The sequence below is a fragment of the Mugil cephalus genome, chromosome 11 (genome assembly GCF_022458985.1).
Source record: "Mugil cephalus isolate CIBA_MC_2020 chromosome 11, CIBA_Mcephalus_1.1, whole genome shotgun sequence".
Taxonomy (NCBI): Eukaryota; Metazoa; Chordata; class Actinopteri; order Mugiliformes; family Mugilidae; genus Mugil; species Mugil cephalus.
This window is the reverse complement of record NC_061780.1, coordinates 5,497,627-5,516,980: the sequence shown is the minus strand read 5'-3', so window position 1 is coordinate 5,516,980 and position 19,354 is coordinate 5,497,627. Positions and strand designations below refer to the sequence as shown.

Below are 19,354 nucleotides of genomic sequence, written 5' to 3'. Positions count from 1 at the left end.
AACATGAAACAAAAATTAAATACAGAACTTAAATGTGGAATTACTCAATGTTTCATTGTCACTCATATTCATTTAGTGTTCATTTATTTGCTCATACTATAAATACTTATTGTTTTATACGTATATATGTTTTTGTATATTGAGTGTGCATGTTTCCAATTGTATCTGTATTTTTTTTTATGCAACGAACATCAAGGCAAATTCCATGTATGTATAAACGTACTTGGCAATCTCTTCTGATTTTGATTTACTGTAAATCATAAAACCGGATAACAAGTGACACAACTGGTTTCCAACAGTTTTATATATATATAAACAATATGGTTTTGTGATCAGAAACATTAAAATACAAATTATTCTTTTAAATAAAATATACATACATTAAAAATTGTTAGGTCTTCTACAGATGTTCAATGATATACAATAAACTCTGTGCATTGATAGATCACAAACATTGTGATGAAACAAACTAATATCACTTACAGTAATTATACTACATAGCTATACAAAGTCATCTGGAATAATCATAAATCATTACACTTTATTTCAAATACTGGACTTTACAGCTATTAGTGTTTAGATTTCAGCAGGAGGATCCATGGGTCAGGAAGTGCTGAAAGAACTCCTGAGTCTTCCTCTTTTCTGCAAGATCTTGCTTCATAGGTGACTTCAGTAGCAAGGAGGCAAAGATGGTAGCTGTGCACAAAGAAAATTATTATTATTATTAAGTATTCCTATTTTAATTCTTCATATTATAACACATTATGTCCTTTCTTCTCCTAGTGCTAGGCTAACTCAATTAGCAGAATTACATTACATTAAAACATTACATTGAATGTTTTAGGGACTGTGCCAGAGAAGATTAGAATTTCATCAAGGGCTTTACATAACTATATACGTTTTACTATAGTTCATTTTGCTGTTGCTGTTATTTAGGTCACATTTACTTTTATTTATACAGTACTGACGGCATATTATTTTATAGACAGAATGCAGTAAAAAAAGAGAATCTTAAACAGACTTTTCATTTATTTTCACTTTACAAAGCTTTGTTACTTTTTCTTCACTTACTCAGCATGATGACTAAAGCAAACGGCTAAAAATAACACATCCAGATCAGCGTGCTTCCTCTCCTTACCCAAGATGGTGACATCCAAATGATTGCTAGCTGAATTCTTCAATAGCTCACGTAGAAAGGCAGCTAAATAGTTGAACACATTTTTATGGCACTGAGGTAGCATGGAAATAATCTAAAAGTAAAAGAAAAAAACATTAGGCCGACAAAGCAAGAGGTTAACCTTTAGTTATAATTTAATCCATCTTTCCAAACTCGTTAACAGGAGGTCGTTTCACTCACTTTCTCACACTGACTGGCATTGGAGCAGCATTCTAGGCACTGCTGGTAAAAAGAGTAGGGAACCACAGGCTCTGGAAGGGCATCTAGGAAAAGGAGCAAAGCCTCTGCCACCGAGTGGTTGCTACCAGCTGCAGGTTAATAAGGAGTTAAGTTCGTAATTCAGATTCAGCATGTTTTGACAAACACAGAGTCAATGTTAACCATTATCTGCTGGGCAGATTGGCTATTAAAGAGCTGACATGCTCATTCTACACAGATATGATCTCCATTAATATTTAATTTTTAACCCAGTGCTCCAAGTTAAATAGAAAAACAGGAAGAAATAGACCACACTGTCAGACACCTTTAGAAATTCCATAATGACTACTACTAATGTTTCTGTCCTGCTAAATTCTTTTATCGTGAAAATAGTTTTGAAGGATACGGAGAGAATCTGGCATCCCTGTGTCAAGGCAGTCCCTTATTTCTGCAAATTCACTCCGGAGCCCAGGCTGCTGAAATATGTCTTCCTGCAAATAGAATACAATGTATTTTGACTGTCCCTTTATTTATCCTTACAAGGAAAATTCTAGGAGGAGGTCAAATGGGACACAAGTCACATGAAAACTGCTCAACAAATGTAATGCTTTTTAAATATTAACATAAAAACACAGAACTATCCCCCTCAAATGTTCTCACCTGTTTGATTGAATTGCGGAACAAGTGATCCACCATCATCCAAAGCTCCTTAGGAATGTCAAGAGGCTTTTCACTGTTTTCTGGAATCTCATTTTCAGACGTTTCCGCCTGAATTGGAACAAAGCACAAAGCAAAAAGAAGCATTTTAGTTATAAAAGATTATCAAAACCACTACACTGATGCTTGTGAGACCAGGTTTTCTGCAGGTTTGAACAAGACTTCTTAAGATCATTGTTAAATTTAAGACCTACATGACATATGAAAAATAATGACAAATCAGAGACTCGGAATTACTTTCAAAATAACAAAATTTATTATCATTCAACGATTAACTCAGGACGTCCCTGAGGTGGGCTCCACTAATGAGGAAGAAACAAAACAGGCCGTGGCCAGAGGGGGTCGTACTGCAAATTAAGTGGTAAATGAACGTTAGGATTTAAAACCTGAATAAATGTAATTTAAAGACCTACAATACAAAATATGCTCATGTTTAAGACCTTTAGGGCTTTAAATTTGGATTGTCAAATTTCAGATTTTCATGACTCCACAGAAACCCTGTGAGAGATAACGCAGAAGAGGCATTTCAAGGGAGAACTCACCAGTTCACGAATGGTGTTTTGCGGCATGTCTTGGATAGGCTCCCTCATTTGACACAATGAATAGATTGAGGTGCCGTAGCAGCTTGGCAAGTAGTTTCCCGTCACAGAGATGAAGTAGTCCTTGCCCCGCTCTAAGTGGAGCACCAGGATGTCTTCAATCTGCTGCTTACCAGAGTTAAGCTCAGGTGCTGTCGATCGGTTTACAAAGACCTCAAGCTCAATGTCCACAGAAGCACCTAGATGTTGAGAGAGATGACAGATTCCGATTAATGGCTACTCCAGTCAGTTGATACATTGCACTATGGTCACTACAAGGAATTAATGAGGTGTAGACTGCAGTAGTAATTATGAGAGCACAAGTAAAGTCTTTACGCTTTATGTCAAAATCATTGATTTCCCTCAAACCGTGACTGTGCTTCTCACCCTGAGCAATGAAGCCTTTAGGGGGGTTGGCTGTGAGCCAGGGCTTGCAGTATGTGGGCTCATTGGGCTTCTGGATGAACTCAAACTGACATGGGACCTGCCCGTCATTGAACAGGCTCAGCGTCTCCGCCTGGTGCTGCATGAACTTCACGTCGTTGAAGTGGAACTGAAAGAATGGAGATTCACGAAGATGAAAAAAGGTGTCTTAATGTGACACTGTGTCCTTAAAATATCTGCATCAGACTCAAAATCCAAGATCAATACACGCCTTCATTAGTGCTGATTTACACACCGAGTACATCAGAAAGACACAATAAGAAGGCAATTACTTAATGAGTGCACTAGCATAGCACCCATTTCTCTGTTCTCTTATATTGTAGGATGGAGAGTGAAAGGAAACTTTACCTCTCGCTTGGACAAGGTGACCGATGGAATACATTCATTCTCCATTTTGTCTATATTGCGTACAATCTCTTCAAAGGTCTTCTTATAGGCCTCACTATTTATCCTCTTGATCTGAAGGAATAAATAGGAGGAAGTCAGAAAAGAAACAACACAGCCTGTACCTCTGTGGTATAATACTGAATACATGCTGTATAATACAAAATAGATGTGAGATTAGCAAGTCGAATCTTGATGCATTTTTTACTGATTAATAATATTTCTTTTTTTTCTAGAATCTTTTTTCAAACAGCAAGTAACTAAATGAAAAAAGTAAAAGTTGAGACCAGCTACAGAGCTGAATCGTTTACCCCGATGACGAGGAGGGAGCTGACAGGTTTGTGGTCACTGGTCTTCAGAGCCATATGACTCTGGTAATGTTGCTGCTTGATGTTCTTTCCCCTCCATAGGATGCGGTCACACCATGCAGGGACGCGACATTTTTCACTAAATATATGAGAAATAATAATGTTTTTTTTTTTTTTACCAGAATAAACAAGACAATAATTACATCTCCCTTACTTTGAAACTGTATTCGTAAATACAGTTTTAAAGTTAATAACATAATCCCTGCTGGATAATTTTGTGAGGCGGTACAAGAATACTGCACAACACCACCGACACAGCATCAAATTAACTGAGGGCAATTTTACTGATAATCTTTTAAAAATGGTGTATGGTTAAACTCTTTATTAAGGCCAATGTAAGCAGCCCCTGCACTCGTTTTAACTGGACCTATCAAGCAAGTGCTTTTAACATTGTACTGGGCTGAATTTACTTCATGGTTGGACATGTCTCAACTGAATTCAGTTTTTATCACTGTAGTATTCAACCCATACCACGGCCATAACGCTACAGTTCTGTCACTGCCCAACGACAGAACAGTGACTCAAACTAACCCTAAAACTACAATGCAGAGTGACAAAACCAGCGCACACAGAAGTTGGAGACAACGGCTGTGCTTTATTTCACTAGGTAGGGAAGTCCCAAATGGTCGACTCTATGGCAGAAATAGTCTTCCAGGGTTAAGGATGATTTCAAACAGCAGATGGCGTTTTGAGCCATTTTCAACTTCTGAGCTGTAGAATTTTGTAAATGTCAATATTAACACAAGCTGTGATGTGTTGGTTCACGGGACAGTCCTATTATTTGGTTTACAACCCAGAAAACACATTTCTAGTGTGCTCCTGTTCCTGTACAATGTATGTACAATGTATGCTGTACAAGAACAGCACACTGAAAACCCAAGAGACACCGTTCTGAAATGCACACAGACAAATGCAATATTTAACATATTCTTCAGTGAAAGTCAGGCCTTCATATGACGACTACCTTGTATCCCATTTGTCAGAGCCGGTGTCATACTTGTAGGTGGGCTGGAAATCAATCTCCCCCTCCTCAAAGCCCACAAACACGGCCTCCTCATCGATCTGCTTCTTGAGCTGAGGACGACATGCAGTCGGTAAATTTCACCACTCGGACACAAACGAGGATTTAAATGGCACGACAAACCTAGTCATTGATATTACCTGATCATAACCGTGCAGGGTTTCAAACTCCTTCTTGCTAATTAAATCCTTCACACTGTCGACGTCAAGGTCAGTGATTCTGTAGTTGAGGTCACCGATCCACAAAACCACACTGAAAAAGGAAGCACAGAAATGAATGAAATTGGCGAAATTGGCAAAATCAGCTATGAGATATGTTGCAATCAATGCTAAACATGAAATTAAACATCACTGAGATTTGTGTAAGAAGACAGTCAATACGTTTTGGGGTTAAAGGCTGATAAGCAGAACTTAAACTGTATTTTTAACGCTGTGGTGTGATGCCTTCATAAACAGTTACTCTAAATCTTTAAATCCCTTTGAATCCCTGTGTCAATCAGTAACACGTCAATGGTTATGTACTTGTGCTTCATGATAGTGAGTGGAGGCTGGTTGGGATCAAGCTGGCGAAACTGGAGACGGCTGCAAATATCCTTGTAGTCTTGATTACGTCTCTCGTATTCTTCAATGTGGGCTGCTAGGTGAGAGTTAACCACGCAGATGGTGGAGTTGTGGAAGCGGAAACGGATTGCCACGGCGCCCTTGTTTCCCTGAGAATGAGTACGAAATAAAACAAAGAGTCAGAACGGCACAAGTCAATGAAAACTCTTGGGGAAAAGATCCAAAGAAAATGCACTCTGCTCGACAGTAATGTGACACTATGCAAACACTTTGGCAGGCTTAGCAGGTTTCAGATGAGTCTTTATTCACACCATAACCTAGCTTTTCATTACAACAGGAAGTGATGACAGCTACTTTGCCCCCCCCCCCCCCCCCCACTGACCAACAGCCAGCCATCTGCTCTACGCGGTAAGGACTGCTAAGTAAGACAAAAATAACCAATCCTGCAACAGTACATGAGGAGGAAAAAAAATGAAGCCGGTTTATGGATGAATACACACTGAAGTGAAGAGACTCCAAAAGAGGAAGCAAACAGCACTTTAGATTCCTTTCATCACAGCACAACTGTTGTGCATAACAGCCATGACTATTATTATTCGCCCGGCCGTTGTCAAGTCAGTGCAACACTGTAACTGTATTTTTTCTTTTGCCATAATCTAATACAGACAACATTATTCATACTTGTTCAACCTTAAATATGATGCAAATGTTATTTTTAATGCGAAACTGGAAGCACTACCAGTGAACTGTCTGAATCTAAGAAAAACTGACAGAGTAAGGAAGGATGTTTGTTGCCACATCTCTGACAGAGCAATCTAAGAAAAGAAAAGGACATATTTCTTCTTGTCTTCTGCTCACACAGAACTAACTCACCATCCTTCCCATGATGCCTGTGCCCACAGTCTCAGCCTCAACATCAGAAATGAACTCCGCATGCTCCTTCTTCACATAGAAGATCAGCATGATGCCCACCAGACGCACCAACTTCACCTGTAACAGTCAGAGGGAAAGTTACAACCCACAGAGTAATGGAGCATGCACATTACTGCACTTCTTTTGTATGTGTGCTCACAGGCAAAGTGCTTTAATGCAGGTTTTGGTGCTTATATCAGCATATCAGCATCTTCTTTGTGTTTCTCCAGCTGTACACATCTGGTATCACACGCATCTTATCTCAAGGAAACCAGAGGCAGAAAAGTACCTTCCACAAAATGAGGCTATTTTGCAAGTGAGGTGGCAAACTAGTTTGACAGACCTCTGTCTATTCTACACAAAGCAACACTCAGATGTTAGTGTGAATGTTATTTTTTCAGCTTTCACAGTTTCAGTGTCGGTAAGATCAGACAAGTGTGTAATAGTCAGAGCAGTAGATGAGAAAACTTCATCATACTGGTTGTGTGACTCAAACGGATCTTGTGCACTATGAGATGACTTGAAAATAAAGAAACAGCCGGCTCAAGAAATGAGGAAGCTAATAAGATAGAGTCAGCACTCAGAGAAAAGGGAAGTAGATGAAAGTGAATAATAATAAGAAGAGACAAGGCAAACATTTACATGAAATACCGTGTATGTTCTGACTAAGCTCAGGAAACAAACAGAAATGTTTCTGTGTTACAGGCGATGCAACATAACGATACACAGAAACTGTGGCATAAACATTCACAAATCTAGTTCAAATACCAACTAGTAGCTATGAGCTCCAATAAACAAGAGTTGAGGAATAAAAATAGTTCCTTACTAAGGCATATTTGGCATCTGGATGCAAGGCCTCGGACACGGCTTTCGTCCACTCCAGCTCTTTAGGGGTGTCATTGAAAAAGAAAGCCTCTTTGCTGAGGTCTAGCTCCTGAAAGCTGCAAGAAAGGACAAATTTTGTGAGAAGAAGAAAGGAATTCTTCAAAAGTTTGACTCTTACTTCATGCAGAACTGCTGTGCTATACACTAAACTTTTTGATTAGGCTGGATTAGTGGAAACACAGTCCCGGAATGTGTGGGTGGGCATATTTCTGTGCGAGATGGTTCAATAGCTGCATGCGTCTGTCAGATGTCTGAGAAGAATATGTCTGTTTTTGTGAAGGGATTATGCAGAGAACTGCAAAGCTGTTCATCAGCAAGGAGAATGTGACTTACCCCACACAGTACATGTCAGGAGGGTTCAGAGTACAGTTCAGCCAAGGATGGAGGCCTTCTTTTGGCGTCTGTCCATTCACATTGTATGTGCCAAGAAAAAAGCTAAAACAGAAGAGGGAAAGATGAGATGCAGGCACAAAGGAAAAACCAAGCTGAGTTTAGCCCGCTAGCTGTGCTGCTTTCTGGCAAAAGACTGTCATTTTTGTGATATTTTAGGAGACTGAAATACAACAAATGATGCATGCATTGTGGCCGCCTTCTTCCTTTGGTTTCACTACAGCTGGTTTGCATGTGTAACGAGCCTCAAGTTATTGCAAACCCTGTAGCCTGTAGCCACAGGCTAGCCACAGGCTTAAAGCAGCAGAGCGACACTGGATCAGTGTCAGTGGACTTTGCAAGGAGGCACTTGCTGACAAATTAAGCGGCTGAATGGAGGATGTTGTTACTTGACAAGATAAATGTAAGCGGCGAGTAAGTCAAGTATGTGATCTCAAAGCATCCTGGGAGTGTTTACATCTGTACTTTGCGCTGGTCACTTGTGATTGGATTACCCAGGACAGATGCTATGCAAGGTCCGAACAGACCCCATGATGCACAGAGTGAGGCCGTTTCCTGGGCAACCTTAACCCTAAGTTTTGACACAGAGGTCGCACGTAGGCATGTGTTAAAGGCTGGCTGGGAGATTATTTTCATATCTGCATTGAAACTGAAACAATGGCAAAAGAGAAATCCTGTTTGGTAAATGAAAAGCAGAGAGTAAAATAATAATAGAATAATTAACATGACCTAGGAACTGTGTAGAGTACACATCAGGCACAGCAGATAAGAAAAACATCTCATGTGCTGCCTACTGAAAGTTAAGTGCACTGTTGAAGGGCACATGAATCGTGAGAGGGCCAAGCCCTTACTATTTGCATCCCACTGAGACCTATTCTGCAGGTCCAGAATAAATACTAGCTTCCTCCCATTCAATAAACTTCATTTCTGACCTTGTTTTGCACATGCACCGTTGCAGGAGCAGCACAGGGCTCCTTTTTTTAGTGCTGACTGGTGTCACACTGCACAACATGTTCTGTCCTAATGGCTCCAGCCTCAGCTAAGTAAAAGGATGCTGAACACTCTTGGACTGCTGCTTTCCTAAGCTTTTATTTCTCTGCTGTACATCAACGTGAATATTGAGTACATTCTCAGTATGTACTGTAGAATGATAATAAAGGAGGCAATTCAAACGTGTCCTGACACAGTGTTACTTGTTTTCCATTGATCTGCCATGTCTGATAAAGTTATTGCCTGGACGCCAACCTGCACTTTGCCCTCCCACAAAATGTTTGATGGTCTCAAGTTGGGAACCAAGCCAATCGAATTGTTTAGGCGGGCTTTACGCAGTCCTCTGAGGGGTGGTGGGTAGAACTGGTTCATAACAGAATGGCTGTAATTGGTTGTAGGACCAACCGCATGCAGAGGTATCTGATTTTGTTCCTTAAAAAAGTACTTTTGTTTTCCGATTTGTTAGAAACAGAAGCCATTCATTGCTCCAATAAATATTAAGAGAGTTCAAAGAGCTACAACAGGATCCACAGCACTTTACCACACATTCTAGACACTATCAGAGACAGTGAAGTCAAACTTGGTTCGCAGAAAGACAAACCCACAGATGCTGACTCATTAGTTTTACATAACACTTCTCGGATAAAAAACTCTGTTCACAGTTACACTGTGGGCACACGCCGTGTCTGCATGAATTATCTTTTCAAAGGAATTTTGTTCTTAACAAGCAAAGTACAGCTCAACACATCCAGACTACTCTCCAAAGAGTCTTAATACTTTTCCACATAGTCTTATAAAGTAAGTCTCTATAATGCAGTTGTGTGAGAATATTACAGTTTTTTATATATATATATATATATATATATATATATATATATATATACATACATACTATATTGTGGTAAAGGTTAAGCGTTCAAACAACTACAGTATAAACTATAAAACTTTTTGATGCTTACTTGTTCTTATATGCTATGCCTTGCACTATATGTCACCTAAACACCAGTGTTTGGCTCAACAGTGACAAAAAATGGTCATTTTGTTGGTGTTGTTATGGGTATTTTAGGGTATTTTAGTTCAGATAATCATCTCAAAATATTAATGACTCATCCTGCACTCTGGGTCGTGTGCCAACTTTGAATCCAATGAAATGCTTTCTAAAATTTTTATTCCATATACCTCCTTTCCCTGTCTCTCATTTCCTCATAACCGGGGCCCAACTCAGGCCACCGGAACCCACTGAGCAGACTGGACTTTTCATGAAGGGGCCAGCCATTCAGAAAGTAGATAGATTTACTGTCTTTATGGATTCATACCCACATTGATTGTGTCAAGATCACACTGCAGCATTCGACCAAACAGCTCTCAACCTAATAGAACAGACAGTGAAGAGTAACATACCTGAAGTGCTCCAGGTAAGTATAAAGATCCTCATTTTTCAGGAGCTCACACTTGATCAGGTTGTCGCGCAGGCCAAACTGCGGCATGGCCAGTATCTGGGCTTTGTTAGACGGGGTGTGGCTAGAAGAGCGCACCAGGTCATCCCTCTCCTCTCTACTGGAGATGGCCTGACTGCATACCACAGGAGAAGACATGACAATCAGGTGTGAGGAGAAACAGGCCAAGATGCAACATTCTGTCACACACTTGCGAGTTTAAAGGGGACCAGCGCGTTAAATGAAATGCATTAAATGGTTTTCACAGCACAATAGCCCTTAAACACTCAGGACAGGACACAGATCTCCCAAGAAAAACTGCATCAAAGCATCCTCAAAGCATAGCAGACATTACTAGGATTTATGTAACAGTCACAGTGCACACTACATCAGAGCACCAGGAACAGGATCCCAGGCTATCAAGAGTCATGATGCTCTATTTCTGTGTTGTTGGTATGGAATGAGGCTGAGGGGAGAAGAAGAAACGTAATATGTCTGGACTCTGTTATCTTCCAGGAATATGGTGTAACTAAACACCATCTTATTTTTATTATCTCATTCCAAGTATTGCAGCGGTGGCTTATGGGTTTGTTAATCAGGCCAGCTGAACGGAAACTTTTTAGACATATTCACATAAAGTCATGATATGGGCTGATATTGTGTAATCTAGGGGTGCAGGTGCTGTATAGAAAAGATGATTATTTATAGATACAGCTTTCTCAAACTAAAAACTGTTTCATATTTCATATTTCTCTTTACACTGTCAAATATCCAGTGTTATTTGTATAAGTACCAACAAGAAGTGCAGGTAACAAATATTTTGCTATGCTCACTATTCATTCATTCATTCATTCATTTATTAAATTATATAGTGCAAAAAAACATATTAGGGGAGAGTTTACAAAAATACTAGTACTAGTACTAGTTCTAGAGTCAAACACAGTTAAAAATAGAGGATTTTAAATAGCGGTGATGCAGATGTGGTCTTATCAGCTAACATGTGTCCTTCCTTGACTCACCCCAGCTGTATCACGCGACCATTTCCCCAAACAAAACAAAAGGATCAACATTGACTACGAGTAGATAAATCAACATGAATCCCCAATGATACATTTTGCTTTGTTTCCTATGAAAACAACTAAAATTTAGTTAAACCACATTTTGTCATATGGCTACCGCCTATATATACACAAGAGGCAAGTTATTATTAATGTTTTTTTAAAATAGTTTTTGTTTAGAAACACAAACGTATTTAAGTGTACGTCATCTAGGAAAGATTACTGCAAAATTGGTAAGCAAGACTTGAGTTAAAACACCAATTTGAAAGAAAATTAACTTTGCAGATAGATATTACTTTTAAGAAAACGTAAACAACATCTTTTTTTAGCCCCAAGGATACAGAACAATATATTTGGTGAGTAACACTGGGTGCAAACAGAAACTGTTTGGTTACAGTAAACGTTAACAAAAGGCCCTTACCTCTCTGGGTTGGAATGCACTTTGGATTTTTGGGTACCACTGTTTGAGCCTTTCTCCTTTTCTAAACTTCCCCCTTTTTCCGATGATTTCTCTGTTTGTGAAGAGCATGAGAGACAGAACACAGCATAAACGGCAATTGCAAGGACAGCTGCTATGTTCATTGAATTTCAGATGATTTTGCTGCATTTTGATGGCACCATATGAGAAGTTAACAGCCTTATAAATGGTTGGTGGCATTAATTGTCCCCTCAGGTGGCTTTAGACCACAACAGAACGAGGGGACCATGGGACTGTGGAAGTCAGTGAGAAAGTAGTGAAGCACATACAGTATCTGTTAGTTTCATTGAGCTGTTGAGCATGCGTGAGGTACTGAAAGCTTAGGCCCACTCACTGTAAGAAGAATTAAACTTAGCTTTAAACAGCTTTAATCAAACCTTTAGCAAATCAGCATTACAGCCAACTAGTGACTTAAGTTAAGGATAAATTAAAGATAACTGTGACGAAGAATAAAAGTGCCAAGTCAGAGCCCAGTAACTTGCAGTCGATCGACTGAGGCTGTCTTTTGCAGTAGGTTACAGTTATTGCATTCTAAGTAGCTGCGTTTAATGGCGGAGTGTGAAGTATGAGACAGCATGGCCCCTGTCTCCTGCAGCTTGGCAGGGACCACAGCTGGCTCCAGCGAAAAAGGAAAGCCAGGTTCTTTGAGCAGGAAATGAAGCGCTACAAAATTATAGCAGACTACATTAAGATGGCACCTGACCGACACCGCAGTGAGATTACTGAAGAGATGAGACACAGGCCAGATAAATGGTGGTACAATCGGTCACACATTTGCTCTACAATTTTCACTGGTAGTGTATATAAATGAATAAAAACCGGAGGAACAGAAGTCTAAGAGCACATTAGTTCAAATCAAATAAATCTGGCATAATAACAATCCTAATTGTTCCAATACTAATAACACAATTTCTGTTACAAAAGATTAAAAAAATGGTGTCTGAGAAATATTAAAGCATTTCTGAAGCCATTGTCATCACTACCTCGTTCTTGCAACCTCTACACCGAACTGTGAGAATGATAGAAATGTTTATGCTGTTTGTTTCACTTACTAAAAATGAAAGACCATTTATATAGGTTAAGCAAGTCAAGATCAAATATAATCACTTATAAAATTAGCATCAACTGACACTTTATATATAAATACTTTATGTATTTAAAGAGAACGCAGTCCCTTTCTTTAGCCTTATAGCAAATTGTGAAATTACTTTGGAAAAGTAATGCTTTAATAGTACTAGTGAGAAGGTTCAAATCTCCTGTCAACATACAGGAAACCTACATGCACCTGTCAAACTGAAGCTAAAGTATATATAAGTATAAAACTCCTAACACACATGTTATTAGGGATGGATGTGAGGACACTGTTGATTAATAAAAACACAAGCCATTAGAAAGCAGGTCTAACCAGATGTTAGACATTATTTGCAAAGTGAACGCCGAATAAAAACAAATATAAGGCTTGCTTTGCATCAACAATCAAACGTGACATCACGCAGCATTGTTAAATTCGACATGACGTTCACACCCTGCGGAAGACAAATTTGAAAGGTATGGCAGCTACTTTGTGACAGTGCTTTTTTTTAAAAAAAAAAAAAAAAGCGGTGCGGTAGTATCTTTCACACAACTAAACCAATATTACAACTGTTAAGTGCAATCACCGTAAGAGTCCTGTGTGCGCGGAAGTAGCTCAGCTATTACATGGGATATTAAACAATCCTGAACGTGCTCTGGTGTTTCTAAACAGCTCAACTGAATTATCAACCACAGAGAAGAGAGCTGCATAAAGTCTGACCACCTGCAATTTCACATGCCTGCTGCTCTCTGTCGCCGTTCATCACCAGCCAACATTACTGTCAAACGGGTCCATCAGTCCTCAGACTGTAACAGCCTTCTTAACTGCATCTGCACAAAGTTCAGCATTTCACAACTTCCCCTCAGGAGTCTCACCTACATGAACCGGTAATTTAATTTCTGTTTCTTACTACCTGACGGTTAAAACATTTATTTTGTTTTACTATGATTTATTTTTCAATTCATATCTTTTCCGCAATAACGCGCTCTGATAGATCGGAGCTGAATGACTGAAAGGCGTTTGTCACGAAGGCACAGCTCACAGTGAGCACCTTTATCTTTATCACCTTTATCTCACCGGGAGTCGGTCCGAAGAAAGTTTGCAGACAACTGATTGAAGCTAACAGGCTAAATCTGGCTACGAGGATGAGCTGCAAGTCTATCTGGAAAAAATACAGCGATTAAAATAACAAATAACCCAAGGACCAAACAGTGTCTCGGTGGACGGCACCATTATGTGTCTCTAAAACACGGTATTGTGTCACTCCGTGTCACACAACCAGCAACTACTAATACAAATAGTGGACATTATTCAGCCAGTGCTAGCATTAGCTGTTAGTACTATTTAATGACAGCGAGGGGGGAACAAATAACATTAACACGTCTATAGGAATAAAAATGAATCACCGTTCCGTCCGAGAGTCCGGACGAGCCCTCTAGCTACTCGAGCTAAAGTTTAAACTGCAATAATAAGTGCCCGTTAGCATTAGCTACGAAGCTAGGTGATCTCAGTGGGCTGAGTGGTGCATATCTTTAGCCTAACAGCGTAATTGCCTAAATTATTTTTTTACTTACTGTTACAGTATCAATAAAAAAAATAATGTGCTTATTAAAACGAATGCGTGTTCTTTTCTCGTTTTCCGAAAACGTTCAAATATGACTTAGGCAATTCTGCTATTAGGCTAACGACACGCGTTTCCCTTCAACGCCTCGACATCGACAAAATTAAACAAGGGACATATTTCATACCAGAGTCTCTCATCACCCTAGACATCTCCCTGCACCGCTCCCACGCATTGTGTGTGTGCAGAAGACCAATGTCCAGTGTGCTGGTTCATAGAGGACCTGCCCATGCAAACCTTCTAGTTACTAGTAGGAGGAGTTTCCATTATGCTGCTGCTGCTTGGTTCCGCACAGACAGGACAATAAACAATCACTATCCATTACACCGCATAGTTTTAAAATACTGCAGGGGTGCTATCCAGTTGAGCCCAATAAAATATAAGATAAATATTGACACATATTTTATCCTGCATGTTCGCCTGTTTGTTCTTCTTCTGAATATTTTGTCCAAAAAGCAACAAAACAAACAAACAAACAAACAAAAAAACATTCTATTCTGCAGAAGCACCACACAATATTCACAGTGTCACATTAAGTGAAACTCATGTATTTTATACAAATTCTCTAAAAGGTCTTTTTTGTTTATATAAATGTGACCCTCCCCCCTACTCTAGGGATACTAGTGTGGTAGTGTAATTTGATCAGATGTTTTGCATGTCAACAACAGCGACTATAGCATTCAAAACCATGATGATGCATGGACATTATGTCTTCATTCAAAATATATAAACTGCACTTTCACATCTCAGAGAGGAAGAACATGACATACAGTTTGTAAAGTGTCTTTGAGTTTTGAAGCGCTATATAAATAAAGTGTATCATTATTTTAACATAGTAACATAATCAACACCGTACATACTTTAATAGTGGCAGCCTATCATGTGCATATTGTTGAATTATCTCCAAGGTACTCTGATTTAAGACCTTTCTTTGTTTATTTGATGTAGGTTTTGATGGATAACTCCATATTTACCATTTGCATGATTTGCAAGTTCCCCATTTAAGACTCATAACAAAAGGTGATCATGCTTTTTGCACTTAGGAAAGTATGAAAATGTGAATCACTTACTGAAGAACTAAAAATAGATAAAGTTTATTTACATGTATGTGTTATAACGGCATTCCATTTAGTTCTGCTATGCCCCTTACCCATGGCTTACTAGGACCCACAGACAACCTAATTCTGTTTGTCACAATTTTTTTGTCTTTCCTGCTATGACATTTCCAAATATCTGCCATTTCAACGTATGTGCAGGTTAGGCCAGTCACATTGAAAGGAAGTGGTATTTGCGAAACCACATACTTTCTTGATGCAACCTTTCAGGGGCGAATAACAAAGTTTACACTGGCAGAGCTATTCCAATTGAAATAATTTTGGTGCCACTGGCTGGAAGCATCTACTAACATAGATAAGATGACAAACCTGTTTTCCGATGCTGGCTGATCTTAGTAAGTGTTGTGCCGATGGGTGTAAGGGCTTGTTTGACGACTCCATGTCCTCTGGGGGTCTTATGGTACCTGTTGATCCACTCAAATGTGGGCACACTCGCAGGAGACCTGCAAACATCTGAGGAAAGATGGACAGGGTAAATAAGAGAAAGACTTAGGATTATGGGAGAATGTTTGAGTGAAGGATACAACAAAAGCTTAGTCCCAGTTTTACATTTTCTCATGAATTGTTTTCAGCCAAAGTGGAGATACTTGAAAAGCAATAGTATCATCATCTCCACTGACGTTAATGAAATTCAATAGCAGTTATTTAAGTGTTAAGCAACAACCAACGATTCTTGTGCCTACATGCAGGTTTAATTTGTGTAGTGAACTTTTTTTTTTTCACCTCCATCTGCTTACCTTTAACATTTCTCTGACTCTTCCTTTTCACAACAGGTGGCAGGTCATTTAATCTTTCCATTACTGGTCTCCCTCAGGAAGTTAAAAGCCTCTGTGGCTCAATTTAGAGTACCACAAAAAAACAACTAACATATCAGTCTTCATCCATGTTCACACATGACTTCCACCGAGAAAATAGCAAGCCGGTGGTAAAAGTGACACATCCTTAACAGAGCTGACTGCCTTTCCACTTTTCAACGACCCGGTCCATTCACATGAACAGAAAGCAGATTGTAAAACAGTCGCTCAAAAAAAGCATCCAAGAAAATGAATTATGTCCAATTTAGAGTGTTCTCATCTTGTCCTTGTGCAGCAATTGCTGGGTGGGACAAACTAAGCACGGCATTCAAACTCCACCCTTCTTGTTTCGTCACCTTTTTTTTTTTTGTAATCAGGCATCGCGTACACACATGAGTGACAGATGAACTCACACCAACTGTATGTAGTTCTAAGATGCTGTGAAACAATGCTGCCAGCACAGTCACAAATATACTTAAATAAAAATAATGATATCTATGCTTTCACATGCAATAAAACAAAAAAAGGATAAATAAAATAAAAACAAAGTAACTAAAGCAAACCGGCTGAACAGGATTCCTCCTTGCAGATGGTTAGAGTAGATTATTTGTTCATATTGGTGCATAATGTAAGTGCCTTCTACTTTGAGAAAAGAAAGCCTAATTAGAACTGATTGCAACACACAGTTTTTCTTTTATTTTCTTCATATTTACACAGTTATATACTAGATAGCCTACCGCTCCACGCCTTGTTGACTTCACAGAGGAAGAGGCGCGAGTGTGACCCAAAAGGAAGTCTAATCTCCAGCTCTGAGTCCTTGTAGCTTAACCTCACCCGAGTATCAGCACCTACAATCAGAAGAAGGCAGGAAAAAACACGTTGTTTATCTTCATTTCGGTCAGGTGTCTCGCACATTACGACTGAAATGAGGACGACTCACCCACAACCACAAGTTCGTCCGGCGAAGAAACTAGAAGGGGGGTTAGAGTACGTCAGAAGCATAGTCACTAAAAACTAGAGTTACACTGATACAGACACCAGCAAGAAATCTGTTTGAGATTATGTAAAATATGCAAAAGTTGTTCACCTTCAACAACAGCAAAGTCAAGGGAGATGGGTACAATATCCTCCAATGATACGTCTTCAGCGGTAATGGCCATTCTTTTGTGGTTATAAATGAAGATTCTGCAAAACATTGTAAGATATATATATATATATATTTTAAAACTGGGTTTTAAGTAACCTCAGTCTATACTCTGAACCAATGTCCTACATCACACAGCACATGCAGCAGATGAACACAGTCAAATGCCACAATCAACATGCTCATAACGCTGGTCTTGCAGCAAACACCACAATTCTGAGGTTTACATGGTGTTTAGTTTCAGAATCAGACAGGCTGATGCACCTCTGTGCATTTACTAAAACCGTGATGGAACTTATTCGTGCACGGTGGTAAAACTTACGCATGTTCTGCCCCAGACTCCACCAGCCCCAGCAGTCTGCTCTCTGGAACATCATCAAAGTGGACCTGACACTGGACAGCATGTTCACAGCTTAGTTAAGGAGATAGTAGACAAACGTGTACGTGGTGCTCGGGTCAACTTTACCACAATGGGTAACAAGACATTTTAGCTTCAGTGAAAAAGTAATGGAAAGTACATTTCTACTGCATTATGTGAGAGACGTTATACTTTTTTGTTACTTATGTGCTTTTTGTTTTAGTTATATATATATATATATATATATATACACACACACACACACACATATATAAAGAAATGCCTCAGTACACATGCAACCTTAACCTAGTCTAGAATATATAAAGCTAACAGATGCAGTTCTGACAAATGATTTATCTATTATCTAATTTATCTTGACTCAAGCAACGTTATAAACACAATATTGATTTTATGGTATTTCTGAATTCAAACTAAAACGCCTCCACTTTTCCCATCACTCTTCTGGTGCACCAAAGTTGCCATCTTGTGGATAAAGGTTCTCACTACAGTAAACTGGGAAGTCATTAGCTACTGCCCAAACCTGATTTTGGGCTAAGAACTACGTGTGCTCAAAATGTCTTGCGTGGTTCGAAATCACAGCCCAAGAGTACAAAAGTAGTAACGATTTATTCCGAAAGCTGTCAGCAACGTTGCACAGCCCAGTCTTGTGGTATACAGGCCTCACTCTGGGTTCTGGAATCCCTCAGAAGAACAGGAGAGGTGTCGTGTCTCTTCAACTCTTTCGTTAAAAGTAGGAAATCCGCAGTCTGAATCCGTGATCGCCCTCAAACAAGCACACACGACTCGCAAAGGATACTATAATGCAGCTGTCTTCCCTTTCCAAAGTTTCTTGAATTGCGACGGACTGATCCATGGTAAAAAAAAAAAAAAAAAAAAAAAAAAAAAAGTAGTGGACTTGTTGACTGCCCCACGCTGCCAAGACGAAAACACGCGGAGGAGGTCCGAGAAGTTATTCCTGTTTTAAGGAAAAAGAAAGTGTAAAGCGACAGTGAAGGGCCTCCGCGTAAGACATGATCCCTTTTCGATCCAGATGTTCTTCTTCTTCCTCCTCTGGCGCTGCTGGCCCAGCCCGACCCAGTCCTGCCACGCACTGAGTCAGGATCGCTCTGTGCGCCCACGGTGACGTCACGCCAGGGCTGTCATCAGCTCAGTTTGGTGGTTTGGATTAAAGGCCTCAGGCAAAAGACCCAAAGAGGATTACGTCCTGCAATATACCCGTGTCCAGACAGCTTTCTAGCTTTCGAGGAAGTTCTGGTGAGCCCTCTTTTTAACGAGTGTGGATGAAGGGGAAACCCAAATAAGGCGGAATACATGATGGAATCTGTCGCTTCTGTTTGTTGTTAAATAGGAGGCTAGTTTCCATTATTTACAAATGAGCAAAAATGTGAAGGACGCACGTTGTAGTCTGATACTTGAAGAAAAAAAATGCCTATTTAGGACATATCCAAAGTCAATTGAATGCTGTTTATCAATATTTTGGAGCTCCTGCATGGTCTTGGTCTCTTTTGAAAGCCAGAACTCTGATGTTTCTATCAGAAATGTCAGAATCACTCTAAGTCGTGTTGTTCTTGAGTAATCAAAGTTATCACACAGTTAAAAAAAATAAGAAGTTATTGTGTTCGCACATTTTTTT

The 19,354-nt window shown here is 39.5% G+C and overlaps 1 protein-coding gene across 3 annotated transcripts; it reads right to left on the bottom strand.

Moving 5' to 3' along the window:
• Positions 1-286: 286 nt before the first annotated feature.
• On the bottom strand, positions 287-18,840 carry inpp5b (inositol polyphosphate-5-phosphatase B). 3 transcript variants are annotated; one of them, XM_047598160.1, is made up of 23 exons: positions 18,518-18,840; positions 17,665-17,744; positions 17,286-17,383; positions 17,139-17,168; positions 16,936-17,046; positions 15,714-15,857; positions 11,540-11,630; positions 10,026-10,196; positions 7,578-7,679; positions 7,186-7,300; positions 6,321-6,437; positions 5,409-5,596; positions 5,028-5,139; positions 4,831-4,940; positions 3,810-3,945; positions 3,463-3,573; positions 3,058-3,223; positions 2,635-2,870; positions 2,036-2,143; positions 1,782-1,866; positions 1,358-1,485; positions 1,139-1,250; positions 287-696 (listed from the first exon to the last, which is right to left on the bottom strand). In XM_047598160.1, exons 1-23 carry the CDS (start codon positions 18,572-18,574, stop codon positions 584-586), a joined length of 2,721 nt encoding a protein of 906 aa, XP_047454116.1. In that variant the 5' UTR covers positions 18,575-18,840; the 3' UTR covers positions 287-583. The 3 variants fall into 3 exon arrangements, with proteins under 3 accessions (XP_047454116.1, XP_047454117.1, XP_047454118.1); XM_047598161.1 differs by lacking the exons at positions 16,936-17,046; positions 17,139-17,168; positions 17,286-17,383; positions 17,665-17,744; positions 18,518-18,840 and adding an exon at positions 16,142-16,889; XM_047598162.1 differs by lacking the exons at positions 15,714-15,857; positions 16,936-17,046; positions 17,139-17,168; ... (1 more) ...; positions 17,665-17,744; positions 18,518-18,840 and adding an exon at positions 14,417-14,565.
• Between the last annotated feature and the right edge of the window lie 514 nt (positions 18,841-19,354).